General features: G+C 34.0%; 1 protein-coding gene across 1 annotated transcript in view; it reads left to right on the forward strand.

Moving 5' to 3' along the window:
• The window catches only part of ksr1a (kinase suppressor of ras 1a), a 44,161-nt gene extending 36,632 nt beyond the window's left edge, over nt 1-7,529 (forward strand). Inside the window, exons 14-20 of the mRNA XM_073829393.1 lie at nt 653-1,143; nt 1,221-1,317; nt 1,640-1,773; nt 1,850-1,981; nt 2,065-2,200; nt 3,867-4,000; nt 6,343-7,529. Of these exons, the coding sequence (XP_073685494.1) occupies nt 653-1,143; nt 1,221-1,317; nt 1,640-1,773; nt 1,850-1,981; nt 2,065-2,200; nt 3,867-4,000; nt 6,343-6,349 (1,131 nt within the window). The 3' untranslated portion in view covers nt 6,350-7,529. The remainder of the gene's footprint in view (nt 1-652; nt 1,144-1,220; nt 1,318-1,639; nt 1,774-1,849; nt 1,982-2,064; nt 2,201-3,866; nt 4,001-6,342) is intronic.
• The last annotated feature ends 3,792 nt before the right edge of the window (nt 7,530-11,321 follow it).

Here is an 11,321-nt window from a genome sequence, read left to right on the forward strand (position 1 = left end):
TTGTGTAGTGTATTCTATCCTTAAAGGGATAATTCACCCAAAAATAAAAATTCTGTCATTAAGTACTTGCCCTCGTTCCAAATCCGTAAACTGTGTAAATCTTCAGAACACAAATTAAGATATTTTTGATGAAATCTGAGAGCTTTCATAGCTTTCCATAGACAGCAATGCAACTACCACGTTCAAGGCCCAGAAAGGTAGTAAGGACATTGTTAAAATAGTCCATGTGACATCAGTGTTTCAATCGTAATATGGAGCTACGAGAATATTTTTTGTACGAAAAGAAAACAAAAATAACAATTGGACGGATTGTTAAATAAAGTCATTATTTTTGTTTTATTTACACACAAAAAGTATTCTCAAGTTCCATATAATCAAGGTTGAACCACTAATGGACTAATTTAACAAGGTCCTTACTACGTTTCTGGGCCTTGAACGTGCTAGTTGTGTTGCTGTCTATGCAGAAAGCTCTCAAGTTTCATCAAAAATTTCTTAATTTGTGTTCTGAAGAAGAACAAAGGTCTTACAGGTTTGGAACGACATGAGGGTGTGTAATTAATCACAGAATTTTCATTTTTGGATGAACTATCCCTTTAAGTAGCACCTCCAACTCTGCTGAAAAAACTCACTGTGGTTGGTTCACCTCACCTAGGAACTAGAGGAAGAAGAAGAGGAGGACATAGAAGCAGAGGAGGAAGAAGATGTAGGACCGGAGGAGGAAGATGAAGACGAAGACCTGGAGGACGAAGAGGAGGAGGATATGGAAGAGCTGAACCACGGCTCAGAAGGAGAATGTGAAGGAGACGAGCTGGACGACCTTCCCAGCACGCGAGGAGGAACCCACTGGAAGGGTCCCATCTCCCGTAAGGCCAGCCAGACCAGCGTCTACCTGCAGGAATGGGACATTCCCTTCGAGCAGCTGGATCTTGGCGAGCTCATCGGGAAGGGTCGCTGGGGTCGGGTCCATCGCGGCCGCTGGCACGGAGAGGTGGCCATCCGACTCCTGGAGATCGACGGAAACAATCAGGACCACCTGAAGCTCTTCAAGAAGGAGGTGATGAACTACAGACAGACGCGCCACGAGAACGTCGTCCTCTTCATGGGAGCTTGCATGGCTCCGCCTCATCTAGCTATCATTACCAGGTAACGTCTCAGACATCTAAATCCATCAGCTGACTGAGAAATGGTCACTGACAAGCATGTCTTGAATCTTCCTACAGCTTCTGCAAAGGCCGGACGTTGTATTCCGTGGTGAGGGACACGAAAAACACGCTGGACATCAATAAGACTCGGCAGATTGCCCAGGAGATCGTGAAGGTAGTGTTTGCATGTTTTAATAATTTACCCACCCCCGTGTCATGCAAGATGTTAAGTTCTTTCTTCAGTTGAAAAGAAATTAAGGTTTTTGAGGAAAACATTCTATCATTTTACTCCATATAGTGGACTTTAATGGGGATCAATAGGATGAAGGTCCAAATTGCAATTTCAGTGCAGCTTCAAAGGGGCTATACACGATCCCAGTCTAGGAATAAGGGTCTTATCTAGCAAAAGCAATCTGTCCTTTTCTAAAAACAAAATAGAAATGTATGTACTTGTGTATGATTCAAATCCTGAAAAGCTTGTGTTTCCTGTATTTCAGGGAATGGGCTACCTTCATGCTAAGGGCATCGTTCACAAGGACCTTAAATCGAAAAACGTCTTTCATGACACAAACAAAGTAGTCATCACTGACTTTGGCCTTTTCGGAATCTCTGGAGTGGTTCAGGAGGGCCGGTAAGTCACTGCATTACTCTTGGTAACATGGATTGTTACTGTAAATCAATCTCATACAGGCCTGTTGTGTTTTTAGACGTGAAAACGAGCTGAAGCTTCCTCACGGATGGATCTGTTATCTGGCCCCAGAAATCGTGCGTAAAATGAGTCCCGGAAACAATGAGGACAGACTTCCATTTTCTAATGCTGCTGATGTTTATGCCTTTGGGTGAGAGATATACTTGACTTCAGACATAATTCACCCCCAAATAGAGCTGCGTTGACCTGCTGCCTTTATCTGCTCTTTTTCAGCACCATCTGGTACGAGCTGCAGGCGAGAGACTGGCCCATCACCAGTCAGCCCGTAGAGGCCACCATCTGGCAGGTGGGCAGTGGAGAGGGCATCAGGAGGGTCTTGGCAGAGATCAACTTGGGAAAAGAGGTCACGGTGAGTGCCACATTTTAAGTCGATTTATTATTTGACACATGCTCAGTAGAATGGCAGTGTGAAATTATGCTACTTCACTACACTTTCCATGCCAAGTGTCATACCCAGGTTGCCTGGGTGAAAATGAGGTCATGTAACAGACTATATTGGACATTTTTTAGTATATATATATACACTACCAGTCAGATTTTTAATGTTTTTTAAGAAGGTATCTTCTGTACAAAAATAGTACAATTTTGAAATATTTTTAGTGTTTAAAATAACTTATTTCTATTTGAATATAGTTTAAAATGTAATTTATTGTGATCTTACAATAGTCTCACAAGAGTCTTCAGTGTCACATGATCTTTCAGAAATCATTCTAAAATGCTGATTTGCAGCTCAAGAAACATCTTTATTATTATTTTCGGTATTTAAAACAGTTGAGTACATTTTTTCAGGATTCTTTGATGAATAGATCAAAAGAAAGATCAAAAGATCAGCATTTATCTGACATAAAAAGCTTTTGTAACATTAAACCCTATACCATTCTAAAGCTTGGAGTAGTATAATTTAGAAATTATAGAAATTAATACTTTTTATTTAGCAAGGATGCTTTAAATTGATATAAAGTGATGATGAAGACATTTATAATGTTACAAAAGATTTCTATTTCAGATAAATTCTGTTCTTCTAAACTTTCCATTCATCAAAGAAACCTGAAAAAAGTCTACTCAGCTGTTTTCAACATAATAATAATAAATGTTTTTTGAGCAGCAAATCAGAATATTAAAATGACTTCTGAAGGGTCATGTGACTGGAGTACTAGTGAAAAATAAATATACTAAAATGTATTTAAAATACGTTTCTTTCATGCTAAGTATACTACAAATACATTTACATAATATGTACTTAATAAAAATACCCTGCAATTGTACTAAACTGGTATATTTAAAGTCTGCTACACTGTAATTTTGTACTTGCAGTACAGAAGTACTGCTGAAGTCCAACTAAAGATATATTTAAGTATATTTTAATGTGCTAAAGTGGAACTATTGCAAGTATACTTTAGGTACACTTGAAATATTTAGCATTTAAAGACCAATATTATTTAAAGATCACACAATCCTCATCAATAGTGACATTAAAACATATTTTAGGCTTTAATTTTAGGCACAAGGAGTACTCCAAATAAAGTTTTTATATCAGTAAGTTTCAAGTGATATGTAGTAAATAGGTTAATAGACTTGAACTATACTTAGTATAAATAGCATAAATGCATTTTAAATCTATTACATTTCACAAGGTAATGATGCTAAAAATACAGCTTTGGAATCACAGGAATAAATTAAATGTTAAAATGTATTTAAATAGAAAATAGTCATTTTAAACAGTAAAAATATTTAACATTTTTACAAATTTTGCTGTACTTTGGATCAAATAAATGCAGGCTTGGTGAGCAGAAGAGATGTTTAAAAAACATTTTTAAAAAACTTTTGACTGGTAGTGTTTAAATAAATAAATTCATTTAATTTCATGTTTTAGTACTCTAGAAGTTGTGTATAGGAGAAACACAAAACACTCCAAAGTGCTACCTTATAATTTGGTCAAAATGAGATGTATCTTGTAAAAACCATCCTAACGTCAGATGCTTGAGCTGACTGCTTGATTCCTGTCTGTCCCACAGGAGATTCTGTCTGCGTGCTGGTCATATGACGCTCGTAATCGGCCCACGTTCACGCAGTTGGCCGACATGCTGGAGAAACTGCCCAAACTTAACCGCCGCCTGTCTCATCCTGGGCACTTCTGGAAGTCTGCAGAGTACGTATCCTAGAATCAGCCATACTGCGAAAAGAGGACAAACAGGTGGTAGAAACTTGCACAGTCTGCAGAAACGACAACAAAGATGACCTCAGAGACACCTCAATGTATCACACATGTTGTTTGTTTGGTTCATTTCCGTCTGACCTTCTCTTCCCTAGGAGTATTTTTATCTTGCTCGGTCTTTATTTTTATCAGTAGCATCTGTGTAACATTCAGAGGAGTAGTGTCAGCACTTGTAACAGCATTGTTGAACTTTTAAATGGTTTAAAATAAAAAATAATCCCATAATTTAATAATAGCAACACAAAATATTTTAAATAAATAAATGTATATGGTAACAATTTACAATAAGGTTCATTAGTCAAGATTGGTTAACTATATTAGTTAACATGAACTAAGAATGAACAATACTTCCACAGCATTTATTAATCTTAGTTACTGTTAATTTTAGCATTTACTAATGCATTATTAAAATCACATGTTGCTTGTGAACATTAGTTAATGCACTGTGAACTAACAAACAATGAACAACATTAACAGAGATTAATAAGTAGTGTAACTGTATTGTTCATTGTTTGTTCATGTTAGTTATACATTAACTAATGATAACAAATGACAGTTTATTGTACATACTAGTAGTTGCAGTATTTAATGTGAATAGTTATTATTGATGTATTTAAATAATAATAAAGGATATTTGTTTAATGTTATCAATAATACTACTACTACTACTACTACAAATAGTTGTATTATTTATATTTTTATATTATATTATTTAATTAGTAATAAAATATTAATTGTAATTGTTTATTGTATAAATATTATTGTATAATAATTATTATTGATGTATTTAAATAACTACAACAATAATTGTTTAATATTATCAATAATAATTATACTACTACTACTAATAATAATAGTATTACTATTTATATTGTTATATATTATTTAATTATTAATAATAACAACAATAATAATAATAATTATTATTATTATTATTATTATTATTACTATATTATTATTATTATTATTATTATTATTATTATTTGTATTATATTACTATTATTATTATATGCAACATAGGAAAAGATGTTTAGCAAATGGACGGATGGCTTACTATTATTGTTGTAATTTATTATTATTATTATTATTATTATTATTATTAATAATAATAATAAACAACAGCAAGAACAATTGTTTATTATTATCAATAATTATGACTTATGAATTATGAATAATTATATACTAATATTTTTATTATTTTTATTTTTATATAATATTTAATTAACAACAACAACATAATAATAATAATAATACTATTATTATTATTATTATTATTATTAAATTACAGCAATAATAGAAATCCATCTATTTGCCAAACAGCTTGTCCTATGCTGCAGGATATATATTAGTAGTAGTAGTAGTAGTATTTATTGTAAATAACAATTATTATTTATGTATGTAAATAACAACAGTAACAACAATTGTTTATTATTATCAATACTACTACTACTACTACTACTACTAATAGTTGTATAATTTATTTTTTATATATTATTTAATTCGGAATAATAACAACAACATAATAATAGTAATTATTATTATTATTCATAAATTACAACAATAATAGAAATCCATCCATTTGGCAAACAGCTTGTTCTGTTGCAGAATATATATTAGTAATAGCAGTATTTAATGTATAATAAATAATAATTATTATTGATATATTTAAATAATAACAACAATAATTGTTTATTAATAATAATAATCATAATAATTGTTTTACTTTTATATATTATATTATTTAAATTAATAATAATAATAATAATTGTTGTTATTATTATTCATTTTTGTGTGTGTTTTTCTTTTTAATGTTTTTTTCTAGTAATCTTTGCTAGTTACGAACATTTCTGCTTTTTCTAAAACCACATACTACATTATTTCTTCGGCTTGGTCATGTTTTAGAAGACCTCTTTGTCTGTTTGCACTCTTAACCTCCTTTCAAAACATTGAATATTAATCCTGAAGGTGCATTAAGTAATTTATTTCAAATTAAAATGAAGCTCTATTAGACTGGAATCATATCTGTGACCTGTTGTTTTGTTTATATAAAGGTGGTAGCTGCCATCTTGAGAGAACATGACTAGTTAAATACTAGGTACTTAATGACCCCAGTTGCCAATCAGCACGGCAAACAAAAATTACATAGTGCACCTTTAACAAATTGTTTCTTACTGCTAATTTCCTTTCCAACTGTAAACTCATAACTCTAGACCTGTTGATTTCTCTTTCTAATCTGCTTCTCTTTCTGTTTTGTCTGTTGTTATTTCTTGTTGTAGGTTGTAGCCGCGTGCCTGAAACATGAGCAATGCAAAACACAATTCCTGGCTCTGCCTTGCATGCCTGCTGAAAGCCTGACCTCCTCTGGACTTACAAACTAACATCGCCTGCTCTTCCGTCTCTAACTTTCTTTGGTTCTGTGGGTGGTGGGATGGGGGACTGCTGTGGCGCTGCGTAAAACGAAACGCTCTGCCTTTTTAATTCCTATTCCTATTATTATTTTCGGAGTGTGCGACTGGTTCTCCTTTTCCGCTCCAGTTGGTGACGTCACGTGACGCATTTCTCCCGTCGGATTTGCAGGATTCAATGACACTACGGTGAAGATGTTCTCTTTCTCTCTCTCTCTCTCTCTCTCTCCCTCTCCTGTGGTCTTGGTGCCTCTTAGTCCTGTGTGACATGCGCTGATTCTGTCTCTGATTGGCTCGTCTGGTTCATGCTAACACACCTTTAGTTGTCACTCTTCCTTCATGGTGTCTGATAGTAGACGTTTTGTTTCACAATGATAATGTTCTTGATGGAAAGTTATGGTAAAAATGAAAATGTGGTGTGTGGGTTACATAAGGGCCCTTTCTGAGTACAGATTGCGAAAATGAGCCAAAGAGAAGCTTGTGAGTCTTCTCATCCGACTACAGGGCCTGTTTTTCCACGACGAAGATGTTGAACGAAGTGAGATTTCGATGAACCCAGCAGAACAGTGTTCCATAAGTTGCGTAAACATGAACTCTCATGTGTGTTTGTGTGTAATGTGCGTGTTTGTAACGTTGTGTATGTGGAAGGGTGTGTGTTTGTTTGTTCTGTGAAAGACTGGACTTTGTGGTTTGGAAATATCAATGACAATGTAAAATATTTATGTATAAATATGGTTTATTTATTGTACAGTCAATGAACAGAATTCTTTTAATATTTATATGGACATTTTATATACATATAAATAAATAAATAAATATATATACTGTACATCACGACATTTTGAATAGGTACTGCTGTGCTATCCCAGATGTAAATATTCTTTATATTTTTTCATGTAAAGAAAAACAAAACAAAACAAAACAAAAAAACATGGAAAACTTTTTTAGAATGGGTCGATACATGTCATGTACAGTCATATTTTTGTATTGCATGTGGCTACTGTACACAGTGTCTGTTCTCATCCTTGAAAGACAATAAAACCTAGCTTGTCACGTGACTGTGGTCAAATCTATGCACTTTAGAAGATCTCAAGGATTTGCAGAGATTTGTGACGTGATGTCGGACGAAATGAAACGTGTTTATGATGATATTACAGTCTGAATTGTTTCTCATCTCTAGGCTGGTTGGCTGGTTTTAGCTGGTCATAGCTGGTCAGCAGGCTGGTTTTAGAGGGGTTTTGGACACTTTTTTCCAGGCTGATCAGGCTGGGAAACCACCAGCTAAAACCAGCCAGGGAGACCAGCTATAAAACCAGCTACTTACAGCTTAAACCAGCCAAGACCAGCCAACCAGCCTAAGCTGGCTTTAGCTGTTTTTTTTTTTTCTTCAGCAGGGATATTGAACTGTTTATGCTTAAAGGAGAAGTTCACTTACAAAATGAAAATTTCCTGATAATTTACTCACCTATGATCCAAGATGTCCTTTTTTTAATTTTTTAAGGAAAACATTTCATTTTATCCATATAATGGACTTCAGTGGTGGCTAACGGGTTAAAGAAACAAATTGCAGTTTCAATGCAGCTTCAAAGGGCTCTACACAATCCAAGCCAAGAAATAAAAGTCTTATCTAGCAAAACCATTGGTAATTTTCTTAAAAAAAAATAAAAATAATAATTCCACAAATGCTAGCCTTGCACTAACTTACACATTGCCCAATCAGGTTGGAAAAGTTGTGCATGGTTAGTTCTTTGTCTGTGTACTTCAGTTAAAAATAAGGTAGGGTACAGCGAAAAACTCCATCTCAATTTCTCCTTCAACTTCAAAATCGTCCAACATCCTTGTTTTACCTTTTTTTTTTTTTGTAAAGGGCTTTGACTTTCTTTGCACGTTCGCTTTGTAAACACTGGGTCTGTAATTCTACCCCATGCTTGCATTATTACCTAATTCCTATTGTTGTTAAAAAGTATATAAATATGTATTTTTCTTAGAAAATTACCGATCCTTTTGATAGATATAACCATTATTCCTTGGCTGGAATCAGCTGTAGAGCCCTTTGAAGCTGCAAAAAGGGCAAATTGGACCTTCAAACGATCCCCATTTAAGTCCACTATATGGAGATAAATTCTGAAATGTTTTTCTCAAAAACCTTACTTACGACGAAAGAAAGAAAGACGCGAACATCTTGGATGACATGGGGATGAGCAAATTATGAGGAAATGTTTATTCTAGAAGTGAACGTCTTCTTTAAACCTGAAGTAAAAAAGTGTGTTTTTTACATTAAATCCTACATTAAATGAATGTTCCCGATTGAGGGGGTGTAAACGGTAAAGTTAACCAAATAATAACTGAAAAACCTATATTAGTCTACTAATCTGAACATTTTTGCGCGGAATGTTGGACAAATATGCAACAACAATTGTCTCACAGACTTCCAAGCTCGTATGACGGAGCACAGTTGTGTTTGATTTACATTTATAATGATGAAAAAGATTCCTGTCTTAAAGATTTAAGACTTTAAGACACGAGAGTTCGATATAATAATGACTTCTTTCGGTTTCTCTCAGTTGTTAAACCTACAACGACCTGTAGAGGTCAGTGTTACACTGTCTCACTGGAGAAAGTCCAACCCATAACTGGAAAAGGCGTCAGGTGAATCAATACATAGCACAGTAAGGCCCTTGGCTTGATACAACATATTTTTCTAAAAAAATTAGCTTCAAAAAGCATTTTCCTCTTCTAAAGCTGTAACTATGCATTCAGAGTTTTAGGGAACCATACTTAACACTAATGCAGCCCCCTCAGTGTCTATGGAAGATATAACCATGTTTAATATACTGATTAATGAATGCTTTATTCATAAATACAGCCCATCATTAAAGAACAGTGATGCTTGCATGCTTATATCAGTGAGTAAATGAACTGCCAAAAACACTTTGAACCCAGCATTATGCTGCCAGCAATCCATACTCTTGTGAATACCATCACTAGGTCTGCAGACTCTTGAGAAACTGTCCATTCACTGTTTCCACTGCAGAGGTTTGAGCTCCAGGGCTCTTCACAAAGGTTTGCTTTGTGTCTCGAGGCAGCTTCTAATTTCTCTGTGTCTGAGAGCGTTCACTGTTCTGCGCTGACCATGCTGTTTCCGGCATCTCTTTGAGTTTTACTCACGCAGCCGCCTCACACTGCCTACAACAAGTTGCTCTTTCTTCTATTCTCTCGCTCTCTCTCTGCCTTTCCCAAAATTCATAAATCTGTTTTCTTTACAGCATGTGACTGTAAAATGGCTAAATGCAAGAGAGATGGCCTGCTATTACTAAACCAGTACTTATTTAACATCACTTATTAACAAATGTGAACACAGTATGCATCAAAACAATCATTATTATCATAAAGTAATTTGCGATCCTGTCCTATGGATCTGTCTCTGTCTGTATACACTAACAGTCAAAAGTTTTTGAACAGTAAGATTTTTAATGTTTTTTTAAAGAAGTCTCTTGTGCTTACCAATCCTGCATTTATTTGATCTAAAATACAGCAAAAGCAGTAATATTGTGAATTATTTGTACTATTTAAAATAACTGCTTTATTTTTAAATATATATTAAAATGTAATTATAATATTTTTTTTTTAGCATAATTACTCCAGTCTTCACTGTCACATGATCCTTCAAAAGTCCTTATAATATGCTGATTTGCTGTTCAAGAAATAATTATTATTATCATCAATATTTTAAAACAATTGAGTATATTTTTATTTTTGGACAAAACAATTATTTTGGAAATTATGGAAATGAATACTTGTATTTTTGCAAGGATGCTTTAAATTGATCAAAAGTGATGATGAAGACATTTTTAATGTTACAAAAACAATTCTATTTCAGATAAATGCTGTTGAAATTTCTATTCATCAAAGAAACCTGAAAAAATGTATTTAGCTGTTTTCAACATAATAACAATAACACATTTTTTGAGCAGCAAATCAGAATATTAGAATGATTTCTGAAGGATCATGTGACTGGAGTAATGATAAAGCTAAAAATTCAGCTTTGAAATCACAGGAATAAATTACAATTTAAAATATATTCAAGTAAAAAACAGTTATTTTATATAGTAAAAATATTTTAAAAATGTACTGTTTTTGCTGTACTTAGGATCAAATAATTGCAGGCTTAGTGAGCAGAAGAGACTTATTTAAAAATATTAAAATATGACTGGTAGTGTATATACAAGAATAATAATACAATATTGGCTAAACATTAAAGAATAATACTGTATGATATTATTAGTGTAAATTTTTATATTAGGAATATACAGTTTTCAGTTTGTTTATATACAAAATAAAATGTAAAAAAAAAGCATAAACATAAATATAAAATAAACCTCTCTGTCTCTTTATATATACATTTTAGTTTTAGTTTTAATTAATTTTATAGTATAATTATTTTAAATATAATATATAATTCAAATAAAGAAATAACTAAATATATAAATGTAAAGGAAAATAAAATAAATACAATCGTTCTGTCTTTCTCTCTATCTTGCTCGCGGTCTCTTCTGGCGCATGCGCACTCGTGTTCTCATCTCTCATCTGCACCGCTGCTGTGCTGCTGCTGCTGCTTCGCTGGATCGGAGGATTCAAACTTCCGGCACTGTCATGGCGGCATGCTGCTGTTTCTGACACCGACCAGACCGAATACCGAGCCGCCCCTCGTTCGGCCCTCAGCGCGGCACGGATCGAGGAGCGCAGGGGTCGCAGACCGCGGAAAAGGCGTCCTCTCCTCCTCCACTTCATCACCGTCATCATCATCTTCATCATCATCAGCGGCGGCGGAGGTGCAGGCGTGAGCGGCC

The sequence above is a fragment of the Garra rufa genome, chromosome 23 (genome assembly GCF_049309525.1).
Source record: "Garra rufa chromosome 23, GarRuf1.0, whole genome shotgun sequence".
Lineage (NCBI taxonomy): Eukaryota > Metazoa > Chordata > Actinopteri > Cypriniformes > Cyprinidae > Garra > Garra rufa.